The 27,865-nt window shown below is 41.5% G+C and overlaps 2 protein-coding genes across 3 annotated transcripts in view; one reads left to right on the top strand and one right to left on the bottom strand.

Annotated features, from left to right (window-relative positions):
* Window positions 1-2,604: 2,604 nt before the first annotated feature.
* On the bottom strand, window positions 2,605-27,369 carry LOC120553032. 2 transcript variants are annotated; one of them, XM_039791089.1, is made up of 20 exons: window positions 27,318-27,369; window positions 23,800-23,915; window positions 23,652-23,710; window positions 23,501-23,561; window positions 21,973-22,127; window positions 21,823-21,887; window positions 21,656-21,749; window positions 20,547-20,810; window positions 19,636-19,929; window positions 18,573-18,824; window positions 15,496-15,783; window positions 13,565-13,686; window positions 12,751-12,970; window positions 12,493-12,648; window positions 10,857-11,047; window positions 8,910-9,058; window positions 8,546-8,803; window positions 8,008-8,161; window positions 5,628-5,760; window positions 2,605-2,782 (listed from the first exon to the last, which is right to left on the bottom strand). In XM_039791089.1, coding segments are annotated over exons 2-20 (3,042 nt in total). In that variant the 5' UTR covers window positions 23,802-23,915; window positions 27,318-27,369; the 3' UTR covers window positions 2,605-2,657. The 2 variants fall into 2 exon arrangements, with proteins under 2 accessions (XP_039647023.1, XP_039647022.1); XM_039791088.1 differs by lacking the exon at window positions 27,318-27,369 and adding an exon at window positions 24,007-24,167.
* LOC120553033 (crystal protein) overlaps window positions 27,001-27,865 on the top strand; it is a 17,259-nt gene continuing 16,394 nt past the window's right edge. Inside the window, exon 1 of the mRNA XM_039791090.1 lies at window positions 27,001-27,686. Within this exon, the coding sequence (XP_039647024.1) occupies window positions 27,201-27,686 (486 nt within the window). The 5' untranslated portion in view covers window positions 27,001-27,200. The remainder of the gene's footprint in view (window positions 27,687-27,865) is intronic.

The following is a 27,865-nucleotide window of genomic DNA, read 5'->3' as shown; positions in this document are numbered from 1 at the left end:
AAGTTCTGTGGCATTCATTGTTTGTGTTTGTTGAACCTGAGCCAGACCGACAAAGATAGAAATCATATCACATCCATATTAGGGATAGTAGTATACAGTTGTCAAAACAATAAAATATATGACACACTGGTATCGGATCAGTACTCGGTATCGGCCGAGACACAAGTTCAGGTATCAGAATTGGTATCGGGTAGCAAAAAATGGTATCGGGCCATCTCTAATATGGTGTATACCAGGGTATCACGTACACTACACCACTCAACAAAATGTGGATACCCTTAAAAAGGACAACTATTATATAGTATTTTCAGGATAATACTTGTAGTTCACATGCTTTAAAAAAACACTTTTTCTCATACTGCCCATGGCGGCTGCACCTGTATTCACCCTCTGTATGCAGTGGCAGATCTAGAAAAATTTACATGGGGTGGCAAAGGGGTAGCGAGAGATCTTGGCAGGTTGGCAGGGGAAGACGGTACATGGGAACGCCCATATGTAAATGCACTACTATGCCCTGCAACACCCTGCTACAACTATAATTTCTAGTTATAGTTCCATTATCTTTGTTTCTATAATTGCCACCGTTCATCATAACAACTGCTATAATTATTATGAATCATAATTCTCTATATCTGATGCCCAAAACCATGTTGCACCACATGCTTGCTCTTGGGGGAATTGTTGGGTCTTTTGACTGTGGTCTAGACCTACTCTATCTGTAAAATGTCTTGAGAAGAGTGAGCTCTTGTTACAATTTGATACTATAAATAAAACTGAACTTAGCTGAAATTGAATTTAATGGTTTGATCATATTTACTGATACAAATAAAACATAATAGAACAGAATGTCTTATTTTATCAGTAATTATGATCAAACAAAAGGTCAAACAAATGCTACAATAGAGACACTGTAGATAATCTATGTATATATGTAAATCTTTACATATCTAACCCTATAACATATACAACAGAATAGAAATATCCAAAAACTGAAAACACGTCATTTCACTGAGTGATATGACATGTTATACTACTGTACTGCAATTTCTATGGACGGAGAATATAAACCAACCATATGGTCCAGGGGTAACTGCAGGCCTCTTCCTCCCTGTCATCTTCATCTGCCTCCTCCTGATCACTCCCTGCCTCTGTCCCTCTCTCTGAATCTGCACCCTGCACTCATTTCCCTTTTCTCTTTCACTTATTTCTGCATCTCCTTCTGTAGTCTTCTCCTGCTCTGACCCGCCTGCTCTCTCCAGTTTACTGCCTTCTTCTTCTTCATTTCCCTCCTCTTCCTCCTGTGCACTACTCAGAATTTTCGTGGCTGGCAATATCCCCACTTTTACGCTTCAGCTAATATCTCCAGCTGCTCTGGCCTGAAAGTGTCAAGGTGTGAAAGGCTCTGGTTATCCTTGTATTACATTACACTGTAGGGCCCTGTAGCTAACAAGTAGCCTAACAAACAAAAAATCAGAAGAGATTTATTACATGCACACAACAGTTATGTTTAAACTTGCCTTCTTAATCCCATTATATTTGTTGTTTTCCCAGTTTGACAGTAAACAATGAAACCTGGTTTAATTTGTGCAGCCTTATTGCCGTGATATGTCAGAGTAAGTAAGTGGATTTTATTGTAGGCTACTGCTTAACTAATCAAATAAAAATGATCGGTCTCAGCAAGCACTGTGCAGTGTGTTGTAACGCTACCGAAACGGCGACCCTCCGTAAACGTTATGAATTCAAACATGCCAGTTTGTAATATTTTGTATTATGCTGTTCTTGTCTTTACTAAAATCAAAACTAATCAAAGGGCAGAATCACAAGGGAGCGATTTTACTTTTTAACGTAATAGACGCGCCGTTGTTGATGCTGACTCGCCTTTAGCATACATTTATTACAAATGTAACTTTAAATTAAACGTGCGTTTAAACTTCACCTGGGGAAACTGACTTCACCTTCAGAGGCTCGGGGGCAGCTCAGTCGCTCCAGTCTTTGCCGGGATGCAGGGCCACCGCACCGCAGCAGACTCTCTGAGCAAACGCACCAAAGTTAGGGGGGCAGCTGGGGGGTCAAGGCCTTACAGTGGGGGTCAGCTGCCAGCAGACAGGTAGGTGTTCAGCCTATATGGGGCAATGCAACAAGCTGTAAACACAAGAATGACCTTATAAAGTTCATAATTGTGTTGCCTAGGAAGGTGAAGGCATGTCCCACCCTACTCTACCTCTGATTGGATTACCCTGGTATTTTTACCCTAACAAATCTCACTCCTCAAGGTTAAACCTAGCTAATCCAGCCAACCAAGGCAACTAGTACTAGCCAATAAGAGGCAGAGTAAGGCGGGTCATGCCTTCACCATACCAGGAAATGCACATTTGCTTACCTGGCTACACAGCAATTCAGGTGAACGGGCTAGCAGCAGGTCGGTTTAGGCTGACTGAAGACCAAGTGTAGGTGTGCTACAATGGCCTATAATCCATTCATAGTCCTGCTATACTGAGCCCGAGAAGTCATCCTGCTACGTCCACTTTCAAAGTGATTTTATATGAAACATTTTCATAAGAAGATAAGGTTTCATTTCTGTCACGTCTGTCTTGTTATTTACAGTTAACTGTCTCCATGATCATCATTACACACTCACAGATGGTGTTCCAAACACTTTATTGCAGCCGTAGTTGCTCATAGTAAGTCATGATTGCTTTGGTTGCACTCACTGAGAGTACGGTTACTCCCAGAAAGCCTATTAATCCGGCCACAATGGGGATCATGGTCATATGCTCTGACCCTGCAAAGAAACAGACATGGGTCATTTCATTAACTCTGTATTCTGAGTGCACACACAGTACAGGCCAAAAGTTCGGACACACCTTCTCATTCCATGCGTTTTCTTTATTTTCATGACTATTTACATTGTAGATTCTCACTGAAGGCATCAAAACTATGAATGAACACATACACAGTATGTACTTAAAAAAAAAGTGTGAAATAACTGAAAACATGTCTTAGTAGCCACCCTTTGCTTTTTTTGATAGCGCTGCAAACCCTTGGTGTTCTCTCAATGAGCTTCATGAGGTAGTCACCTGAAATGGTTTTCACTTCACAGGTGTGCCTTGTCAGGATTAATTAGTGGAATTTTGGGACCATCAGTTGTGTTGTGCAGAAGTCAGGTTGATGCACAGCCGACAGCCCTATTGGACAAATGTTAGAATTCATATTATGGCAAGAACCAATCAGCTAAGTAAAGAGAAACGAGTGGCCATAATTACTTTAAAGTGATGGTTTGGAGTAATTCACCCTAGGGTCCTTTGCACCATGACCTCGAGCCAAACACCCCCCCAGAAGCTTTTTTCACCTGGGTCTAACATTGGGCGAAAGAAGGAGTAGCGTTAGCAGCTAGTAGCTTAGCGGGGCTAATGGACCCACGTTTGTATCTCTTAAATGACCCCACTAATAATCGCAATTTTTTTTTTTTTTTCAAAAAAAAAAATTTTTAAATTTTTTAAGTTTTTTAACTTGCCTGATTTTAAAAAAAAAAAAATTAAAAATTATAAAAAAAAAAATTTATTAAATCTGGCTTCTGCTCTCTGCTGTTGTTGTTGTTGCTTGTGAGAGAGTGCGGTTAGGGACATCTACAAATTACAACACCGAAAGAGATGCAACAAAAATATTTTTAATTTAACTTATTTTTTAAAGTAAGTGCTGTAATATAACCAGCAGGAGACAAGTAATAAATGAGGTAAGTTTGGAGACATTACCTTATTTAATCATTAAATTAATACATATTTTTGTTGTAACTCTTTTCGGTGTAGTAACTTATAGACGGCCCTAAGCACTCGTCTAACTGCAGGTAGCAGCAGCAGCAGCAGCAGCAGCAGCAGCAGCAGCAGAGAGCAGATGAAGAGGCCCAAGTGTTCATAAACTTCTGGTGTACTTACAAACTTTCCAATCCATCGTTTTATGAGAGCATAACCTATATATACTAGTGTAGACCTTTGGTATCATTTCGGGCATTATTAGTGGGGTCATTTAAGAGATACAAACGTGGGTCCATTAGCCCCGCGCTAAGCTACTCAGCTGCTAACGCTACTCTACGCTAACTCGCCCAGTGTTAGACCCAGGTGAAAAAAGCTTCTGGGGGGGTGTTTGGCTCGAGGTCATGGTGCAAAGGACCCTAGGGTAAATTACTCCGAACCATCACTTTAACAAATGAAGGTCAGTCAGTCCGGAAAATCGCAAAAACTTTTAATGTGTCCCCAAGTGCAGTTGCAAAAACCATCAAGCGCTACAACGAAACTGGCTCACATGAGGACCGCCCCAGGAAAGGAAGACCAAGAGTCACCTCTGCTGCTGAGGATAAGTTCATCTGAGTCACCAGCCTCAGAAATCGCAAGTTAACAGCAGCTCAGATTAGAGACCAGATGAATGCCACACAGAGTTCTAGCAGCAGACACATCTCTAGAACAACTGTTAAGAGGAGACTGCGCAAATCAGGCCTTCATGGTCAAGTAGCTGCTAGGAAACCACTGCTAAGGAGAGGCAACAAGCAGAAGAGATTTGTTTGGGCCAAGAAACACAAGGAATGGACATTAGACCAGTGGAAATCTGTGCTTTGGTCTGATGAGTCCAAATTTGAGATCTTTGGTTCCAACCGCTGTGTCTTTGTGCGACGCAGAAAAGTTGAACGGATGGATTCTACATGCCTGGTTCCCACCACGTAAAAATAAAATGGGAGGATGGGGGAGTTGGTGTGAGAAGAAGAAGTTTTTTTTTGGGGAAAGAGAGGTGCTTTGCTGGTGACACTGTTGGGCATTTATTCAAAATTGAAGGCATACTGAACCAGCATGGCTACCACAGCATCCTGCAGCGACATGCCATCCCATCCGGTTTGCGTTTATTTGGACCATAATTTATTTATCAACATGACAATGACCCCAAACACACCTCCAGGCTGTGTAAGGGCTATTTGACCAAGAAGGAGAGTGATGGAGTGCTGCACCAGATGACCTGGCCTCCACAGTCACCGGACCTCAACCCAATTGAGATGGTTTGGGGTGAGCTGGACCGCAGAGTGAAGGCAAAAGGGCCAACAAGTGCTATGCATCTCTGGGAACTCCTTCAAGACTGTTGGAAAACCATTTCAGGTGACTACCTCTTGAATGCTCATCAAGAGAATGCCAAGAGTGTGCAAAGCAGTAATCAGAGCAAAGGGTGGCTACTTTGAAGAAACTAGAATATAAGACATGTTTTCAGTTATTTCACACTTTTTTGTACATAGTACATAATTCCACATGGGTTCATTCATAGTTTTGATGCCTTCAGTGAGAATCTACAATGTAAATAGTCATGAAAATAAAGGAAACTCATTGAATGAGAAGGTGTGTCCAAACTTCTGGCCTGTACTGTATCCACCTCACACTGAGTTACGATAACCAAAAACACAAATCCAAACACAACTGTACGTTAGTTCAATTATTTTGACTTAGTGAAAATAATCAAATCTTAAGAAATATATAGCTAAAAATGCAGTGAAGGCTAGTAATACAGTCCATTTGTATTCTGATACTTTAAAACATGATGAGCACTGGACATGTAACAGTGTGTACAAGTTCTGGACTGAGACATGAACTCACAGTAAGACGGTGGGACAGCTGACGTCCCCCTCCTGTTGACCACCAGAGGTCCAGCAGACACTACAGCAGCTTGGGCCCCCTCTCCGTCCATCTGGCTCCCTGACCGCTTGGTGCGCTGCTGGCTGCTGCAATTCTATTACAACATCAGGCTCAGTTGGAGACTTTCACTTCTTTACATTCATTTGTACGATTTACTTACAGATTTAGTTTTTACATGAAAACATGTATTTTATTTTTATTTTTTAAAATACAATTGCATGCTACTGCTACCCAACAGTAGCCTACAGTACATGAAATGGTGAAATAGCTCCCCCTTGACCAACTACAACAGTAAAATATTGTGTAAATAAGCGGTTAAAAGTAAGAAGTTAATTTGCCTCAAGTCTTAATGAGTTCTCTATTTATGTTGCTGTCACTTTAGCTGGTAAACGCTACGTCGCGTGGGCCGTAGTTAGGAAGTAAACGAACGCTACAAACTAACGGTTCAGTGATTCATGGTTGTAGTGTAGCAAGCCAACTACAGCTACATTTGCCTACATTTATGCCTAGAGTAGCATCGTTGGTATGTATTCATTCAGGGTTTTTAAATAATTACATAGGTTCATAGATTAGTTTGATGTCAGTGTTATTTTGTGTTAAGTTTATATTAGAAATGTCCGTGATCGCTGGCGTTGGTGCTGTGACTAACGTTGCATCGTTGCTAGGCAACTATAAGTCATAGGACATGCTACACTCGTATGAATGAACGTAATATTGTTTACATGTAAAAATGTCTTGAAATATATAGTGTTACGGTAGAAAGGAAATATTTGAATTGATGAAATTACATTCTGAACATGAGGCTATAGTGTATGTTAAAATCTGTCTTTGTACAGTTTCACACTTTCCTTGCAACGTCATTAAACCTGTGGACGTGGGAACGATTTCAGAGTCTTGATGTTAGGAGAGAGTTTAGCTGGCCGTCAGTGTATAGAGCAATACCGAAGACGACACGTTGCTTACACAATCAATAACAATAATAATAATAATAATAATAATAGGTATCAAGGGGCAATTTTGTTATGTAGTGTTATGCGTACTTTTACTTTAATACTTTTGCTACAAATTTTGGTAATAATGTACTTTTTTTAGATTATTTTCAATGCAGTTACTTGTAATGACATACTTTTACATGGCAGTATTGCTACCTTCACCACTGATCAAACCCTCAGAACAAGGCTTCAAATTGCAGTTAATGATTACGTGACTGGCTTTAATTTGATTGGCTGCAACCTGTACCTCTGCAGGATGGACACTGATGCTATCTGACTATTTTAAGGTATGGTACATGGCGAATGCTCCTGCCCAGAGTGGTGTATACGGCCTGCTACACCTCTGGAATCAGCCGAGACATTCCACACCCAGGAAGCTTTAAAGACTCCTTAATGATATCAAGCATATGTGCTGATAGCCAGCATCAAGACAATAGATTTTACATCTGGAAACTTTATGGGCAACATCATAGGCAGAGGAAGGTCACCAGTATTACACACTACTGCAGTGACCAGTGGCTAGAACAGACCAGTTACTCAAAGAGCTGATAATCTTTTAACCAGTCCAAAACATTAGCAGGTCGATCTCAACAGTCTCTGGATGAAGTACATTTTCAGGAGAATTGCCTGACACACAGAGAGCGGAAGGTGATGGGGATGTCCCTCACCTTCCGCTCTCTGTCAATATGCAGAGAGGACAGATAAGCTTGCGCTTACTCGCTGTCAGGTACCGAAATTTGGCACCGTTTGATTTAGCGTGAATAGGTAATTTGGTCGGTACCCAAAAAGTACAGAGTTCGGTACCCAACCCTAGTATTGGGACAGATTGTGGCAGGATTGCTCAGGACAAAGTAACGTTACACTGTATTGTGTGAACAGTTAATTTCATTAAATATTGTTTGTGGGCATTTTCTTTAAGGGCAAATGTTACACCAAAACAAGTACCTTCCTGAGACTATTTTGCAGAGCCACCGCCACTGCGTCCGGAGCTAAGCGCCGACCGAAACGATTGGGATTGGTGATTTTTTTTTTTTCTACTATTCCAGAATGTATGTGTGGTGTAGCCAGACCTTACTCCACAGCGCTGTGGAGAAAGAGCTGGCAAAGTGAAACTAATCTCAACTTGAAAACACTTTTATTCGTTGCACTTTGAAAACTTGATGATTTGTTATTACTTGTTGATAGTGTCTTTAGGCCGTATGTAGGCCTACAGAATGTTTCTGGTTACCCGTTAATATTATTTTGGTTGTTGTATGTACAGTACATTTCTCAAGTGTTTTCGGTTTTGTTTTTGCTGCATCTGAGTCACCCTCCTTGGACAAAGATTTATAGAATTGGCCTTAGTTTACCTTTGTACAGTCTTCATCATGTCCACATATGTTGACCAGGCAATGAATGTAGATGGGCAACCCTTTGGGCATGGTGAACATCTGAATGGAAAATCTGCTGTTCTGTGCCAGGCCGTTTACAGAGAGCCACTGGAACGTGTGGTCAAAAGCACAGCTGGAAGAAGAGAGTCCGACATTCAGTATCCTTATCATCCAAGGCAACTTAAGCAGTTCAAATAGGTCACACACTTTTGAGTGAAAAGAAATATCTTCAAAATATTTTTTTCTCGGTTTTCTCTGGTCATATAGCACCAATTTAAAAAATATGTTTATGCCATTCTACTGCATAGACACACCAGTTTTATGAAAAGACCCTCTGGCTTGTTTGGATTTCTTTTAAACTAATCATAACTGTCCTTGGTGGTGCTAAGCCCCGATAGCAGAGACAGCAGAAGGGCAGGGACATCCGGTGCAGGAAAGACGGGCCGGATGTCCGGGTTTAGGTCAGGCTTTATCCCAGCAATGTACATTGGTTGAGTCAGCCTACATTTCCACCTACCCATCCTGAAGAAGAACACCCTGGACTGTGTCCTGGTGGTCGGGGCTCTCAGTGGTCCAGCATGACTCCACCCGCAGGAGCACGTCTGAAGCAAAGGAGTTGTTGGTCTGCAGGGCCACCTGGGAGAACAGAGTGTCCTCAGGCCCCATGGTTATGGCATCCCTGTAGCTGTCGGTGTAAGACTCATCAGCGTGCAGGGTCATGGTCAGGCCTAGCTGCAGGGAGGAGTTGAACGCCACCAGGGAGGCGGAGGAGTGCCTACAACCAAAGAAAGAACAGGTTTAGACATTTTGGTCCTTCATTCGTTAACGATGCTTTTTTTTTATTCAGGCAAAGAGACAAAATATGAAGACATTTCTCTCACCACTCAACATCCACACTGACTTGAGCGTTGCGTACATAACGGCGCGGGTAGATGCACTTCCAGACGACTTTTAGATCCTGTCGGGTGATGATTTTATCTCTGATGGTCACAGTCAGAGTGTTTTGTAACTGGATGTGGGTTTTGTTCACCTGAACACACACACACACACACACACACACACACACACACACACACACACACACACACACACTTCAAAGGGTAGAATAGACTGAGAAACTGAATACACTTTGGCATCTGCTTTTTTTTACAGTTTTAGGACTTCATTATTGAGATATCTTCTTATGGGATGACAAACTGCACACAACTCTGACCTAAATGTCAGCAGGATTAAGCGAGGATTGATGAGAAAAGCTACTGGCCCGATTACCACGAAACTTAGTGGAGGGTGTAGCATGGGCCAAAGATTCACGGGGCGGATACACGGTTTTTTTTCCCCACTTTCGTTAACATTGTGAGAGAGGGCATTTGTGCTGCATTCATGTGGTGTTGGAATAATCAGGGAAATTCTTGGCAGAGGTCTGTGCTCTCTGAGTGCCCTTCTAGTTTGTGTACGTATTAAGAAGCCCATGAAGCCAATGATTACATCACTTTACAAAGATATTCTCATTCTTACTGGAAGAGGAATTGTTATAATAGGTCACAAATTGATGACATTACCTCCTCCATTCTGACTGTGTAGTGGCTTCTGGGATTAGTGGTTGTGAAGAAAAAAAGTGCAAGACATTTCACAGCAGGTTTAAAACAACGGATGCCACGTCCAATTTTCTCTGGATGTCTCGCTTGCTGCTGTTTTTGAAACATGTAGTTTAAGTTTCAAATGATCACTTTGAATTTAATCAGTAACTTTACCTGATATGTAAAAATAACCTTGTTGGGTAAATAGGGCAAATCTACTGTAAGGCTTCTTAATTAGGGATGATTCAAGGCTCTTCTGAATTCTCCGCAATTGAGAGCAATACACATTTTGCTGTGGCAGATATTGCATCTGTATTTATGTTCCCATTACTGCAGGTGGTCTGTTTGAGTCTAACCCTGATCTCTGAGTTCATTTACCCTGAGACAGGAACGTTTTTGGTTCCAGAACAGCTGATTTGAGTTGGTTGTCAACTCAGAGTTGGTTCACTCAGAGTTAAGCGCGTGCACCACCACTATATAAAGGCAGCATGAATGGAGCCATGATACTACGATTCACCATGGTAACAATCACAAACAAATCCTCATGCGCACAAACAGCGAGTTTGAACATGTATTTCGTTAAAAAAGCAACACAACAAAAGAGAGAGAATTTGCATGGGATAAAATTACTGCAAGAGTAAATGCGTAAGCTCCAATATAGTGTATTAATATATTTAATCAAAAGTATAATATTACTGGTGAAATGGTATTGAACCTATAATCCATTTCATTTAGGTGCAATCCTGTGGGCGAAAAAGTCCTAGGCCTACTAAGCCCATTCTGAGGCTGCAGCACCATCATTAACAGAATTATAATTCATAATCTTTTATTTCAAAGTGTTTACATCATTCACCTGCAATCCTGTGGAACTCCTTTTTAATGGTTCTTACTGGTTTCTAACTCTTCTAACGGCTTTACTAATATGCTCCGCATCACCAATGTTGCCATTTGCACAAAAAATAAATTAAAGAGTGCTGTGTCAGAGGGAGGAGACCGAGAGTTTCTTGAAGAAAACCTGCTCCCGACCAGTTGGTTCACAGACTCTGTTACCATAGTAACTGACTAAGGTTATCTCTCTTTCTGAAACAGACTGGAGTTACCCCTCTCTCTCAGGTTTAAAGTTTTTCTTCACTAAACCTGATTTCTGAAAGGGACCCCTGGTGGTCAGTGGTGCCCTGCATATCTCTGCACAGAAAACGGACCATCACTTAGTAATGAAATGTCTTTTCATTAGCTCGATCAGCCACTCACCCGCCTCTCAGTTCCACATTCAGAGGCTTTTCGTGAGATGCGGAAGTAGTAGAACATCTCCGTCTCATCCACAGGGCACCAGCCATCGTTCAGCCTCACGTCTAACTCTCCCCCGATGTGAGAAGTCAGGTAGGGTTTTGCTATACTACCAGTCATAAGTTTATCCAGACAGTGGCTGAAAAGTCCTTTTTCTGTTTCAAAACAAGGGTCAGAGTCAAGAAATCACACTTGCAGACTCTGATAATACAGTAGTAGAGATCTTTGTCATATTTGAAAACGCAACAGCCATCGTAACTGCATGCTAAAACCAAAGTGGGCTCTCCTTAACATGGAGAGAGGGGGCTTTCCCAGTCACTTTCAGACAAAATCAAATACTTTTTTTTGCATCCTAACAACTAATTCAACTTCCGTTATTAGAGGTGTGAATCTTCACTGATCTCCCGATTTGATTACGATTATCATGTCAGTGATTCAATTCGATATCTCGATGCATCAAATACATTTTTACTATTAAAGCCATGTAGGATATTTAATTCATAGCTTTTCAAGCTTCAAAAACAAAACATTCTGCAGTGCTCTAATAGTAAATAAATTGGATACATAAAACCACAGCCCTGAGCACATGGCACTTCCTGAATGTGCAAAACATAACAGAATATGTAAACAGAAAAGGTTGTGAGGCCTACATTAAATTGTAAACAGAAATAATTGATTATGGCCCGGCTGATTATCGATGCAGCATCGTCCATGTCCATGATTCGATGTATCAATTATTTGATTAATTTCAACACCTTTATCCGTTATGTATCTTGGTGGCTGAGCAAATTGTGATAGGAGTCTGAGGAGTCTGAATGATTCAGGTGGCCTGGAACACAGCGATAATATTTCAGGGAGCAGTTTCCTGGCGACCTAGGGTTTATGGCACCAATAATGAGCCGCACCGTTCCTGGTTCACATCCAGCCAGGGACCTTTGTTACATGTTATTCCCCATCACTCTCTCAGCTCATTTTTTGTCATCTCTGTACTGTTAATATCAAAATGAAGGCATACAATGCCAAATAACAGCAATAAATACAATATTTCAGGAGAACTGTTTTCAGGGCACCCTCATAGCACACTTGTTAAATCAACAGTTGGTAGAGGAGAGGGAAATATTTATTAATTAACATATTTACAAACTTATAAAAAGTTACCTACTGCAGCTTTAATGGACAAAGCTAATTTTTTTTAAATTACCACTAAAAAGATATTAAGGCATTCAAAAGGGAAATGTATAGATATTTGCTTGATTGACAGTAGTCCCAACCAATTACAGTCGCCCTGATTTTTTTAACCTCCAAACCCACCAACATACTGTTAGCAGCAGGCTATAAACCCATACAAAAAGTTATTTTGGTTAACTTGTTCGTACCTTCTACAGCCTTTACACGAGGCACATTTTCTGCAGTTTTCATAATGAAGAAGCTTTAGTATTATATTGCTGAGGTCCAATTATACTGGACGGGATATATTCTTAGTTTCACACCACTGCTTAGGATCAACCACTTCACATGAGACAGTTAAAACTGAATTTTCACCTGTTAAAAAGGCAACACGTGTTTAACAGGACAAGACATAGGTCTCCAAAAAGTTTACCATTGCAGATTGGATGTGAAGCCACAGGGGGGTCGATGACAGAGCTCACATCGTAGTAGCCATGTTGGCACAAACAGGCGTAGGAGCCCAGGGTGTTGATGCACAGAGAGTTAAGAGGACACAAAGTTTGTTTGGAGAAAGCACACAGATCAGGACCTGACAGTCAGTCAAGGGAATTAAAACACAAGATTATTAGTTTGAATTATCTGGCAGACTTTACACTTGAACAAATTGAGCTGGTCTTTCACTGTCACCTACCTTCCCAATAAATGAGCCCATCTGTAACTGTCATGTGGTCTGTATTAAGGGAGTGAATGTAGTCCAGCTGATCTTCAACAGGCAGGGGGATGTCTTCCTCAGTTTTGGATGCATCAAAAGACATGAACACAATGTATGTTTTGTGTGGCTCGCCTGCAGGTTCAATTGCAACCAGCTCAACGTGGGCTCGCTGATGAAAGTCATTCAACATCTCCTGTAGGCGCACACACACACAAAAAAAAAAAAAAAAAAAAAAACAAAAAAAAAAAAAAAAAAAAAAAAAAAAAAAAGAGAGAGAGAGAGAGAGAGAGAGAGAGAGAGAGAGAGAGAGCGAGCGAGAGAGAGCGAGAGAGACTAATATCAGCTGTAACATGCTTACAATGCCAACATTCAGATATTTAGTAGGCATAAGGTTTTCCATGATATCTCCTAATTAGCAGGAAACAAAGTACAGCTGAGGCTAATGGGAATGTCATAAGTTTTGCAGCTATTTGATCAGAAGTATTGGAAAACCATTTTGCCCTGATAATGGAGCTGACAATCAAGTTATTACAATTCATCTTCTGGCTGACGGTACATTCTTGTACAAAATTTCATTGCGATCCATACAATTGTTGAGATATTTCAGCCTGGATCAAAGTGGTGGAAAGCAGAATTTCTTCGTGTGACTTCCACTCAATGTGTCAACAAAAAGAAACTTTGTATTGCCTAGATCTCAGATGAAATCATGCAGGCACAGCACTGTATAAAGTTAGGATGAAAACCGGATATGCAGTCTGTGATCACTGATATAAAACCGTGAATTTTCTTCCACCTTATCTTGAAAGATCTTCTCCATTTCAGCTCTCGGTTCCGACATGCCCTCCAGTAGATCCTCAGGCAGTGACCAGGGCACGACCATTGTGAGACCCATGCTGGAACGATCTAACTGCACCTCTACAGAAGACACAAAAACGGAAACACATTGAGTTAGGTTCATCTTGAAAAGGTTATTATCAATAAAACAAGTATATTATAAATAGATTCAGGCCTACGCTGGAGAAAATGTTATTGTCTGGTCATTTTTGTACTCAACAAGTTTCCCTTTTTTCTTTTTATTCTAGCTTTCTTGGATAGTCATGTCGGAATAACAGGCAGCCGTTTTACACGGTCACAAATGTTCAGTGGATTGTCAGATTAAACTAGTGACACTCAAACCAAAATCCCCCAGCTACAGCAGTCGTGTTGGACTAAAGTGGGATTTATGGTTCCGGTGGGGCTTTACACAGGACTTAGCAGTAGCAGACGTAACTGGCCTGAAGTTTATACTTGCGCGCTGGTGTCTGCGTTGTTCTAGCGTATCTCCTTTAAGAGAATAGCAGAGCTGGTATGTGTGTGGGTGGAGAGTGTGTTGTAGAGCGAGTGGGAGAGTGACGGGGATTAGCTCCGGAGCGAGTACAGACTCTGGAGACGTAGACTGAGATACACAATGGCCCTCATTTATGAAACGTGCGTACGACCTAAAACAGGCGTAGGACGGGCGTACGCCGATTCCTACGCAAAGCTCGGCATTTATCAATTTGAACGTGAGCGTAGGCTGCGAAAAAATCTCACGTCTGGTCTGAACTCGTGTACGCAAGTTTTGGAGTCAGTGTGGACTTGCGGTGCAGCATATAATCAGTTTAACAGGAGAAGGAGAAGTCATCAGTTGATCACTTATCAGCAATGGCAGATCTGGCTCTTTTAGAAGACCTCTATGCGCCGGTCTGCAACACTGTTTTAGCCTGTGGGGTTCTGCACAACATCGCGCAGGAAGACACAGTGCCATAAATGTAGCGATGGAGCCAGATGACCCGATGCCCAGAGAGCAGTGTCCAGCACAGCCCCAACTGGGGCTATACGAAGGAGACAGGATTTTATTCCTCCCTTTTAAAAAGGTAGCCTATAGTGTTATGGCAATGATATTCAACACAGGAAACATGACGATGCACAACATTTTTATTTATTCTTCAGGTTTTTGTTTCTATATAAACTTCAGCTGGAGTCCGATTTACTACGGCAACACTGTTGACCGCATCAGTGATCTCTTTCCATTCCTCATTCTTTCTACAACCTTTAATATCAGTTTTCAGGCTGCCAAAAAGTACACACGTTAGTGCAAATGAACCTGAGATATCAGGGTTTCAGTCTCCACCTCTGAAAAGTGCCGCTTCTCAGCCGGATTACGTCTCGCCGTGTCGTAAATTGCAGGGGCGAGGACTCAAACCCGAGAATATATTGGGGCGTGATATTTAAATTACGATCGTTTCCAGCCGCTGCATTTATCAATGTACGACCATTCTTACGCTCTGATTGGTGTGATACGAATGTTTCATGAATCACACCTGAAGCCTGTCGTAAGAGGATTTCTGCGCTCATATCTGCGCTGGTTTCTACGTTAGGTTGATAAATGAGGGCCAGTGTCTCCCGTGTTCTTTCTGACCACAGGTGGGATAGCTGTAGAGCGGGAGAAGTTAACCCTCTCCTTGATTTCATGTTCATGGAGAAGGAGAACCAGGAAATTAGTAGGGGGAAATATATATAACACTACCAAATTGTTGTGGTCTGCATCGCCACACTCAAATGTTACTACAACGTGTAGTAACATTTGAGAGGTGCACGTCAGGCTACGGCGTATGGTCCGTATCTCAATGTACCTACTGACATACATACGGCGTTGATGTAATGCAGGACCATCAATTGAGCTTAATGGTACCTCAGACTGACCTTGGTCCAGAGAAGATCCAGTAGCCCTCACGAAGAACTTTAAGGATGAATTATCTCCCTCAAAACCCACATGAGAATGTTTAGTCTTCCACTGTTTGTTCCACTTCCCTTCCTCCAGCCCTGGCAGAGGCAGCTCTGTGTCAGTCACCCGGCTGCTCTGGATGGTGGTGCCGTTCTCCAGAGACAGCTCATATACAAAGGACACAGCGGGCTGGTGCGTGGTGCAGGGTTTCCACTGGGCGGTGGAGTCTTTGGAGTGATACCTGAGCTCGGAAACACCCAGAGGTCCTGGATACACACAGTGTCAGGCCATATATTAACAAAGATAGAAACATTGTATATGTATACATACATATGACAAATATCACCATCATTTTCCTAATAAAGAGCAAGTCAAATGAAAATGGGAGGAGTAACTCGGTGCACTTTTTCTCGTCCATAGGACTCTGTTATTTACTTTTGTCGGGTCCGCTTCGTTGAATGGATGATTAAGTTAGACTCCATGTTTTCTGTTGAGATGCTAAAGCACTGACGTTGTGCTATTATTGTGGTAAGCTAGTTTGATTTTTGCAGTAGACATACTGTACAGAGTTTTAGTTTTAATTACGTTTGAACTGATTCCAAACTTTGGACACTTTGTCGTTTTCTCCAGCCTGTCTCTTCTCTTAGCCCCTCGCTATTTATGCTCTGGCATGTGTCGCCAGCAGCAGACTGAGCCGTGTCTGTGCGACAGTAATAATGCTCCGTGCGGAAACACCGTCCGTCAGCGATACAACGTTGGTAACATTGATTTAACGAAGCTTCGAGGCAAGTCATTTTGCATCGAGGACTTTTGTAATCGAATTATTCGATTTAGTCGAGGAATTGTTTCAGCCCTACCCAGTATCAGCCATAACTACAGCAGACAACTTCTAAAATAACATTAAAATACAGTTAGGCCTATATAAAGAAATCTCCTGCTTTCTTTTACCTGGCTCCGCTGGCATATGCTAACACAGGCTTTTCTGTTGTTACACCGAAATCTGTGACCCGTCACAATGTGTGACTGTAGCGCCGTCTACCTGCCGCAAATCATTCTGTGGCTTCACGGGAAAAAAAACAAACAAAAATAAAACAAAAATCGGACCCAGGCAGATGCCTTACTAAAAGTCATTTAAGACCATTGTATGAAAAATTACAGAGCTTTAGAAACACTAAAAAGTTAAATAGTCACTTTAAATATGCAAATGATACATTTGTATAAAATATGTGCTAATTTGCATACATTTCCACAACAGAAACAAGACCTTGGATAAAGCCAGGTTCAAAATTCTTTCATTTTGTTGACATATTACAGTCAAAGGCTTTTACTGAGGGGATTTTGGATATCTCTTTTTATCTCTCCATAAATCAGAAAATACTAACAGCCATAAAAAAAATAAAAATCCATTCGCCATGTTTTTAGGAATAGAATGTTATACAAATCTGACTATGAATGATATACAAACCCAAACTGAAAGACTTACTGTTAAGATACAAATTCCCCAGTTGATCACTTACATTGACAATTATTCTTTGCATTACAAGTTTTCTGAAATATTATGTTTAAATATGCAAATTAGTTATTATCTGATACTAACTTTGGGAAATATGAGAAATCTACAGACCCAAATTGACAAAGTGTAGTAAATAAACTTCTTTCAACTAGTCTAAAAGAAGACCTGTTTTGGAAGCAGAATAGCCCAAAATCTCAACATTGACCAGTGCATGAAGACATTTTTGTGTGTAGTGTGTCGCCTTAATGAGTAAAAGCTAGTGAGTAGGATTTGGTTTGACAAAGGGCCAGTAACGATGCAGAAAACCAACCCAAGTATACCCTAATAGAGAGCCGAAGTCACGCCCTTCTATCCTTTTATCCCGTTTGAATTGAGCCATGGCTGACAAATGTGATGTTCGTCAATTTAGAAGATAATTTTCCAACCAAAGAAAGTCTCAGTTTATTGTTAAACTGTTGAAGTATAAGACTGTGAAAACACATAATTACAAAGACTTCACACTTCAAAGTCTCATGGATGACGTCTCTCTGAAGCTACGATGTCTGTGTGTATGGTACCGGGGATCTAACGTTATTCTAATGAGCAGAGGATCTCGCTTGTTCTTTTGCTTATCTGCTGAAAACACTTGACTGGATAAAACCCATCAGGTAAGATAACGTTACATGTGTTGTGGAACAAGTTGAGCATCAAGCTAGGGGACGTAAATTGTGTGAGACCAGAGATGTAGTTCACTGAGCGGTTTCACACTAAACTAAGTGGTCATGTGACAAACCCACGGCTAACAGACTTTCTTTGGTTGAATTTGACGAACATCATATTTGTAATCCATGGCTCAATTCAAACGGGTTAAAAAAAATAATTATCTCTTCATTGACTCTCTGATTTTTTCCGAATTATGGTCCCATGAGGTCCACCTGAAGGGGCGCGACTTCGGCTCTCTATACTGAATATCACATAGTTGCTTTAATCTAGCCTCCCTTATTTTCTACAGCTTTCCCTTTTGTTCTTTATGCTGCGTTTTCTTTGAAAAAAAAGAAATCTAGAAGTACCAGTCTTTCCAATTATTGTTCATTTGTGGATAATTTGTAAATACTAGATTCTAATTTAAGATTGCATTGTTTGGTATATTTCATATCACATTTGATTTGTTCTTTAGGAGGGAAATGATTAAGTTGTGTGCTTTCCTTTTAGGATTTCAACCACTACATGAACTACCCCAGAATAAACCCCGTAGTAAGTCACCCACCGTAGTAAGTCACCCAGTTGAGTCTTGTCCAACAGCCCCCCCTTACTGCCAACTTGTAATTCACAACAATAGCCTGAGGTTTTCTTCCTCAGTTACAAATACCATACAAACTTACCATTTTGTTCCTCTTCTCAGTGACTGATGGAAATGGGCTGGACAATAATATAATATAATATAATATAATATACTTTATTGCAGCATCAGCATTCTTTTTCCAGTTAATGAACTAGTGCTTACTAACAGGCCCATGTGTGTGGGACCAGTCTGTGTTGTCTTCTCATCTGTTTCTACATTACCTGTGTGTGCCACAACTGTCTTGGCATTCATGAGCACACTGTCTCCACACAGCGCCTCCACCTTAGCCTGGTGCTGTTGGCATGGCAGCAGCCCCCCCACAGTGAAGTTGGTGACGAGCGTGGTGCCCTGCAGCTCCCCCTCGTGGTAGACCCTGAACATGGAGATGGACGAGGTGTCCCGGGACTCCCAGCTCAGGGTGTAGCTGTCGTGGCCATACGATGTCTGTTGCAAGGCCTCAATGCTGGAGTGAACTGAGGAGTAGAGAGACGAGGATGTCTTGCAACTGTGGTCTTTTCTAAAAGGACGATATCAGCAGGATGGTTTTTACAAGAGCTGCTTGTCATATTTGCTCAAATATACATGTTGATATGCTACTCTGGTGTACAGTTTTCTATTATTTGCTGCACTGACCAGTTTCCCCCAGCAGAGATCACTGAAGTTTCACTTCAAACGTCTGCTCTTTCAAATGGAGTCTCATTTGTTTTTGGCATTACTGTGTAACCAACCACTGTGGCCACACGTGACAATTACAAGGTAACGGTAGGTGCTAAAGTGCTGCTGTTGTGCTACTGTGAGTTACAGTACATGGCAATATCAACATACATTTAGCCACCATAAGATGCCAGACCAAAGAAAGCCGTATTGGCAAAAGCACCGAGTGTATATGAGTGTATAACAGTGCATCTTATTTCTCATCATCACTAATTTAGTTTGTAAGCTCTGGAAAATATTGCCTTGGACTTCACAAGACAGGGATCTCAAACTGTAAAGGATATCATGAAACATGATTCATTGTTAATAGGTCTTCACTTTTGTACTATGTGTGTAGTTGTTGTCTAGCTCTGTGTGTATTTTTCTTTTTATTTCTTCTTTTGATCGGAGCTGCTCGGGGAACGCAAAATGAATTTCGGTGTGAACGGACGATAAAGTTGCATCGTAAATCAGTGACTGCACAATATTTAAGTTCAGTACAAACACAATATAGTGGTCTATAAAAGGTTCAAATGGGCAAAAATGCATGATATGCCATTTAGTCCGTTCATCAACCCGTGCAGGACCTACCAGAGTTGCCATCGTTGAGGACCATCGTGCTGTAGCGGGACTCTATCCCCGCCTGGCAGACCGTCTGCAGGCCAAACCTAACCCTGGTGCAGGGCTCCAGGTCAGACAGGATGAACACAAAGGTGTCCTCCTTGTGCCACAAGAGCACCTCCTCTGTGATTTGGTCTGCGCCATTGAGGTAGAAGGCGGTGAGAAGGAAGGAGGAGAACTTGCAGTTCGCAGGGCAGTCCCAGGCCAACGATATGCTGCTGCTGTTCCACGACGTCACCTCAAAGTCCTTGGGAATGTCTGGGTCTGGCGGGAAAAGCATAAAGAATTGGTAAAGCGTTTTGAACCTGCAGTCACAGATATTTTTGGCCACTTGGGGACAGCTGTTAAAAAAACACTTATAATATATACACGCATAAAAGTCGCTTATTTACACATCTAGAAAATACAGGCCAACATTAGCATTCATTTGGAGTCATGTCTCTGGCCACTTGATGAATCTAAGTCCAGTAATCCCTCTCATTTTAGCTCCGTTTTCCACCAACGTGTAAGAAAAAGAACTGTGCCCAACTGAATATCTTTGAGTTTAGAATTGTTGTTTGCCCCAATAAGCATTTTAAAGATTCATTCATCTTTAGCTCTGAAAACTTGTCATTTTTAATGTAATGATCATTACTTGCGGCCCATAATAAATGACGCCGCTGCATTCGTTTAAAGTTAATTTGCACCATTAAAACAATTGGAGTGGCAAAGGAAATGTCAGATGAATCTTAAAACTTGGGCAAATAAAACTTGGGCAGTATCTGCATGACTTGATACCACAAAGTGAGAAATGGGTTTGGTTTTTGTAACCTGTGTAATCTATTTTTTTGCTGCCCATCACTTGTGGGTGTCCGCTAATCCATCCCATCAACAGTCCATACCAGTAATAGTCGAGAGGCAGGTGAAGGAGTGAGTGGCCGCAGTCTCCACACAGGCCACATAGAGGCTGCAGGAGTCCAGAGCGGTGAAGTGGTAGTGGTTGTTGGTGGTAGTGTCCATGCTCAGAGGTTTATAGGAGCCACTTTCAGTGTGGTACAGTGTCACCGTGCAGTTGTTGCTGACTGCTGGGCAGTTCTCCACCCAGGAGACCTGCAACATGGAGGGAGTCCTGGACTCCAGCTTGACTGGGACATGCATAGTGTGGCCTAGGATAAGCAAAATTGGAGTTTCAGTCACACAAAGAAATAGTCACTTAAAGCATTATTAAAACATAAATGATTAATTCATTTACTTGCATAAATGTGCTCAACTTTGTGTTAACTTCATTGCAGTCTAGATTTACATATCTTGTCATTTTGGCCTGAGAGCAGCGCTAGACAAAAGGACACAAAGATTGGACACAGAAATCCACGGTTCATTTAAAAAGGTCCCATAACATGGTGCTCTTTGGATGCTTTTATATAGACCTTAGTGGTCCCCTAATACTGTATCTGAAGTCTTGGTGCAGAATTACATTGCCATGGGACCTTTAACATCAGTCTGGTCAATGATTGTTTAAGTATCTTGTTCTGGACAAACGTTTTTTTTTCAGACGGACAGATGAACAGAGCACCGGCACCATCGTTAAACCCATAAAGTAACAAAACTTCATTCATAAAACAAGGGTTCGACTTATGACCATTTTAGGACGAGAGAAGAACATTTCTCTTTGTTTGAGAACATTAAAAAGGTGTATGTAGGCTTGGCCTTCCCAGATAATTTAAAAAGAGAGAAAAAGCAATATAGAGCACGCGAGCCAGAGCACACTGAACTGCCGGCTGCAGGGACAATGGCTGCGTACTCGGGCGATGGAAGAGCAAGGGAGCGGAGGAACGGAGGTGTGAATGACAGAAATCTAAATATAATGCTGTCTGTCTGGCTTTACCTACAGTATCCTCTGATCAAAATCAGCAATACAAGCAACGTTAACCCTAAGCCTGAACTCTAAACTGAGGGCAGGTCAACATGCAAGTTCAAAAAGAACCACACACATACAAACAGATAATCTCACCAAGTGCAAGGAAGAAGTTTTCATCCTGGTGGAAGAATAGCGTGCCATTTTCACATGAAAACACTTCATTGGGACTCATCATGTCCAGGAAGCCCTGAAGAACGAAGTATGAGGGATCATCATCGTAAGCAAGTATACTGTAATTGTATCCGTTATATGAGAAGTACCTTGGTGACACTTGTTGGTTGCTTTAGGGGTTTCTGCAGCCCTCGGATCTTAGTGAAGTTTGCACCTTGGATACATTTAAATTTAACATTTTATAACCATTGATTTTAAGTGAAAAAAATAAATAAAAAAAAGTTTCAAAAGATGCTTACGTGGGTCGATTCTCAAAGTCCATGCCTGAACAGAGCCTCCATACTTTAGTGTTAGCTTGTTGTCAACAGCTGGGGACACCGTCAGGGAGGTCACTTTACCCACCTTACTGATGAGTTTTAGTGATGCGTCATTGAGCCATATGTTTCCATTTAACCTAAAGGAAGGAAAATAATGAAGCCTTGGTACATTATTCCAAATCATATCTAAAAACCTGTCTGTTTAAGGCTATCCTGCTTATCGCCACATGGACACACCTGGTTAAACTTCACTTAAACAACAATCTTTATCCTTTAACCAGCAACTCTTCAATCCATCGGATACACTAAGACAGCTTGTCCAAAGTTTACTATGTAACCCAAAGTATGTGGACACCCCAATCACTCTTGTGTACTTTCGGTCTTAGGCTGTTCTTAGTTACTTTCAGCTGGGTCCCCTAGTTCAAATTAAGGGAAATCTATATGCTACAGGTCTCAATGACACGTCAGACAATAGTGAGATCCACCTTTGTGGCAACAATTACGGAAAGACAATTTCAAAATTTGAAAACATGACAATGACCCAGTTTACAAATGGAGACCCATACAAAATTGGTTTTGGGGGGAACTTGACTGATCAGAACTCATCCAACACATTTGGGATTAACGGGAACGCCATACCATCACACAGCCTCAATGTTGTAACCCAATAACAAGCACGGCTGAATGGGAATAAGTGCGTGCTAGTCTGGGCCGTCAGTCTTGTGTTTATATACTGTCTGTCTATGCTTGTGTTGTGTCCGCAGAAGCGCAAACCTCTTGTGCAGAGTTGAGAAAGAAATTCAAAGATTGGAATTACATTGAAATAATGTATGATGAATTTACCAGAAATATATACTTAGTCATACAAGTAATATGTCCATATTGACTGATTAGCAGAGACACGCTAAATTGTGTTTTTGTAAATATAGTTGGGCCTGAGGTTCTCTTCGAACAGTTATCGATCAATTATCGGGCAAAATTAAGCCTTGTGTAAAATACTGTAGACCAGAGATCTTCAACAGGGGGTCCGGGACCCCTAGGGGATCCTCAGAGTCATTGCAGGGGGGCCTCCAAATTATTGTCAATTTTTGAAAGTCTTTTTAAAAAAAATTAAAATGCCATAACATAATTCCAACATATTAATAGCAAATATAAATTCCCACTGATGATAGTCTTACTGGCCTATAGGGAAGGTAGTCACTAAGATAGCAGATACAGTTCATCCTAGATTCACTGTGCCACATGTGTAACATTAAAAGATGATTTATAAAATCATGCCAACAATTATTATTTTAATAGCTTATGCAAAAAGGGTATGCAAGAAGGCTTTAGGTTGCCCTAACAGTTATTGTAGGCCCAGTTTAATATGCAACTTAATTTGATACAATATGTAGTAGGGGGTCCGTGCTACCTCTCACTTTCAGTTAAGGGCTCATTGGCTTAAAAAACGTTGAAGACCCCTGCTGTAGACTACACGGGTCAAAAACGAGCGTTTTTCCCTTGGGTTTACCTTTCCAGAGCATCGTCCTTGCCCATCCAGCATAGTGAGAAGGAAATATCGTCGTTACGTCCTGCGGGAAAACCAATTGGAATATCTCCAAACGTCTCACAGGCTGGTTTATCTTCCCTCAGCAATATGCCGGATGCAGTGTTTTACTCACCGAACGATAGAGCGCGAGACACCAGTATGAAAACGATCAACGAAAACTCGAAGGAGTTCCTGAAAATACAAAAGCTGATTAATCCGCTGAATTCGACTGAGATAAGTGAAAGGCTATCAAACCCACTGTAGGTATAGGCCCTCCTTACATTTTTCTTTGTAATTCCGGCGAAGGAAAGAATTTCGGGTTTATTCAAGCCTTAGCTGTCCTTATGTCCTAATGAGTGACAGGTGTGCGCTGCCTTCAGGCGCCGCTCGGAAGTTCCTGAAAGATATATTCGTGTCATATATTTTAGTCTCCAATACTAATATCGACTCTTTTTATTATTATTGTGGTAATCTCAGGAACACATTACCTTTATAATGATTAATAAAGAATGCGCCTTACTTAACAGTTAATGGCAATAAGGTAAGATGTTATGTTAGCCAAGATATAGGCTAGCTATACCGTAAAGGCCACAACAGAAAAATAGAACCACTAAATCGCTTTTTAAATTAAAAACAAAAATCAGAACCTGAAGTCACATTTAAAGAGATTGAGGGCCCTATTTTAACGATCTGAAACGCAAGTATGAAACGCAAAACGCAAGTAGCTTTGTGGGCGGATCTTGGGCGCTGTTGCTATTATACCGGCGGGATAAATGACTCTTGCGCCCGACGCAAATCTAAAATGGGTTGGTCTGAAGTAGCTAGGTGTGGTTTGGGCATAACGTGCAATAAACCAATCAGAGCGTCATCTCACATTCCCTTTAAGAGCAGGGCGCTTGTTCCATGGCGGATTGCTATTATGCGACGGCCATTTGCCTGGCGCACGCCAGCGGGAGCTGCCGATGCGAGATGCGGCAAAGTAATAAATGCCCGTCTTGGCTGGGTGGCGATGTTGCTGCGGCCTCTCGGGCGCATCTCCTCAAGTATGGAGAGGATTGCTGCAGCCATGGAGCGTGGGCCTCCAAACGCACCACCTGCTCCTGTTGTGCCCCTTCCTCCTCCCCCCTCTCCATCTCCGTCCACCCGCTCCACCAGGAGCACATCGCGCATTACTCCCGGACCAGATTCCGCCGGAGTGTCCAATCCCACCGTAGTTCAACATCACGTCTCCTTAAGTCCTCTAATATTTCCTCATTTATGTCATCAACACATCCATAATCATGGAAATGTGTAAAACACAACAAGCCACAAAGAATGCTGCAACTTTTTGAGGACTGTAAGTGCCTCCTGATCTATCCAAACACATGAAGCGCATTTTCAGTAATATTTTCCTTTGTAATTATGTATGGTTTTCAAAAATGGGAACTGCTGTAGATGAGAGAAGTGTATGCGCATTGTGCACACGCTACATTATGGCCAAGCATGCGCCCCTAAAATAACATCTGAATAACACGCTACTGACTTTAGACTAGCGCCACTGACTTTAGACCAGGTTTTTCCTGGTCAGTGGCGGAATTGTTTTCTGAAACTGCAGAATAGCACAAAGTAACGTTTGCGCCGGAACACGCCTCCTCTTTTCGCTGAACCGCCCCCGGGAGCGCAAATACATTCCCTAATTTACCGACGTGCGTCTGTGGAGGGAAAAGTCCGCTGTGCGTCGGGTGCAAAATAGGAATGATACATGCGTCGGTGTACAAAGGCAATTGCGCTGAGTGCAAGATAGGGCCCTGAATCTTAATGGTTCAGTATGCAATACAGTATCAAAAAAAGCCTTCTATACCTACCAAGTAGCCTACAGTGTGTGTGTGTGTGTGTGTGTGTGTGTGTGTGTGTGTGTGTGTGTGTGTGTGTGTGTGTGTGTGTGTGTGTGTGTGTGTGTGTGTGTGTGTGTGTGTGTGTGTGAGAGTGTGTGCAGAATATAAACTCCTCCATAGGTTGTCAAGTTCCCTAATCAGAAACAAGCATTGTCTTAAAAAGGCAGTGGCAGACCTGGCAATAATGCTGTAATATGTTAGCAGACCTAGCCTTTCATGAAAAAAGGTGAGAACTCTTGAGAATAACATATGATGAAAAAAGGGTCAATGCAGGGGGGGCCTCCAAATTATTAAATATTAAATTAATTATTAATTTTTTATAGTGTAATCAAAAATTAAAAATGTATATATATATATATATATATATATATATATATATAAATATATATATATAAGTCCAACATATTAGCAAATATAAATTCCCACTGATAGGCGTACTGGCCTATAGGTAAGGTAGCCATCCACAGATACATTTCATCCTGAGGATTCACTGTGCCACATGTTTAACATTAAAACATGATTTATAAAATCATGCCAACAATTATTAGGCTATTTGAATAGCTTATTATTTTATGCACTAAAAAGGTATGGATAAAGGCTTTAGGCTGCCCTACATGTTATTATAGGCCCAGCTTTATATGCAAATTCATTCTATACAATATATGTAGTAGAGGGTCCCTGCTCCGTCTCTCTTTCAGTTAAGGGGTCCTTGGTTTAAAAAACGTTGAAGACCCCTTTTCTAAAGACATAAATTAATTGATGCTGATCCTGCACAGTGTGCGGAGACAGTACGCCAGTGTTCTGAAACCTTTTCATCTTGTGACCCTTTAAAATAAATCAGCATGCTCTTGTGTCCTAATCACAAGGTTTTTAGTGTGGACATAGATGAGCCCTCTCAGATAGCTTGATGTATTTGAAGGTTTTGTGGGAAAAGTAAACATGATTTTGTGCTACATTTCTTTTCTTTGTGTCCCCCTTTTATGACTCAAAATTTCTTGGAACCCCATGGGAATCACTACTATATGTTTTTGGTGCAGAAGGCCTGTAGGTGGCGATGTGCACCTTAATGAAATTTGCAGTCCACCATCTGCAATTTAGAAGTACACAAATAAAGGTATTTGTTGTTTTAATTAAACATCAGTAATTGATAAACCTGAATATAAAAAAGTGATTTTAAAAAACTGTAAGGACACTTAGGCTGGATTCAATTAATCTAAATCGTTTTAATCAGAATTTAGCAAAAACAAGGTTTAAAATGTTTTCATGCTTTTCCAACAAGCTTTAATGGGAAACTTTGCAAATTTGTCACTGCAGGAAGGGGCAGTAGCTACATGCGGGTGACTGCTTGTTGGAAAAACATAAAAACAAGGACAAATTTTGAAGTTTAAATTTAAACCATGATTTAATCAGGTTTAAACATTAATCCTTGTTGATGCAATCCAGCCCTATTCCTTCATGAAGCCTGCTGTGTTATCCCCATTTACCTTCTGTGTGACTTATGTGATTACATTAAGCAAAGGAAAAACGACTTGTCCTCTATTAGTGGTCCCGCATCACAGTGTCTGTATCCAGCTTTTCAGGGGTCTACTGGAAGCCACTCAGCAATCAGACAGAGCAGCTTTTGTCTGATACATCTTAATAAGCAACTAGCTAAATTGGAGTCACAAGTATAGATAGTCTATGGAGAGTTTCAGGCTGCAGGCTTGTGGGGGCTGCAACTTTTCTACCTCTGCTGGACCATAATTCAAGTCAAATCATAATCTTTGCAGCAGGTTCTGGGGAAGTATACAAGTATTCTATAGAGCAATATGGAGAGCTGGCACCGTTTCCTGCTACTGTGCACACTTAGTTTAGCGCTGGCCTCTAGAGGGGCGACGAAAAATGATGATGGCATCGACCTTGTCAGTTTCCTGAGACGTATCTACCCTGGGCTGCTGGTGAGAGACGAGCCGTTCATCATCAACAAAGACTTTGAGATAAACTCCCTCAAGGAGCTGGGACGCCGTGAAGTCCTCTCAATCACGGAGCCAACCAAGGGCAAACCAGTCAATCAGGATACAAACGGGGCTGCTGGACCTGTGGTGTTAACCAAAGATGGCCAGATCAAGGGGGTTACGGTGGACAAGGCCCATATATTCTATGGGATACCGTATGCAGACCCCCCGGTTGGGGCTTACCGCTGGAAGCCCCCCAGACCTGTGAGTCCTCGGCCGGGGGTTTACGATGCCTCCTTCCCCAGGGCGTCATGCATGCAGGCCTGCAGCGCACCCATCACTGAGGAGTGTCCTCGGATAGTAAGAAACAACGCAACTTTTCACTTATTTGCATGTTGTCGTAATATTTCACTTGAAGATGTGATAAAATGGTTGGTATAGATGACCAACATTAAACATTAAAAATTCTTTAAAATAGTGATTATTTGTATTGAGGTTTAAAGGTATATTGTGAAGGTAATACTAAAACTTTAATTGTA

This window comes from Perca fluviatilis, chromosome 23 (assembly GCF_010015445.1).
Source record: "Perca fluviatilis chromosome 23, GENO_Pfluv_1.0, whole genome shotgun sequence".
NCBI classification, from domain to species: Eukaryota; Metazoa; Chordata; class Actinopteri; order Perciformes; family Percidae; genus Perca; species Perca fluviatilis.
Note: the sequence above shows the minus strand (reverse complement) of the source record. Positions and strands in the feature narration are given on the sequence as shown.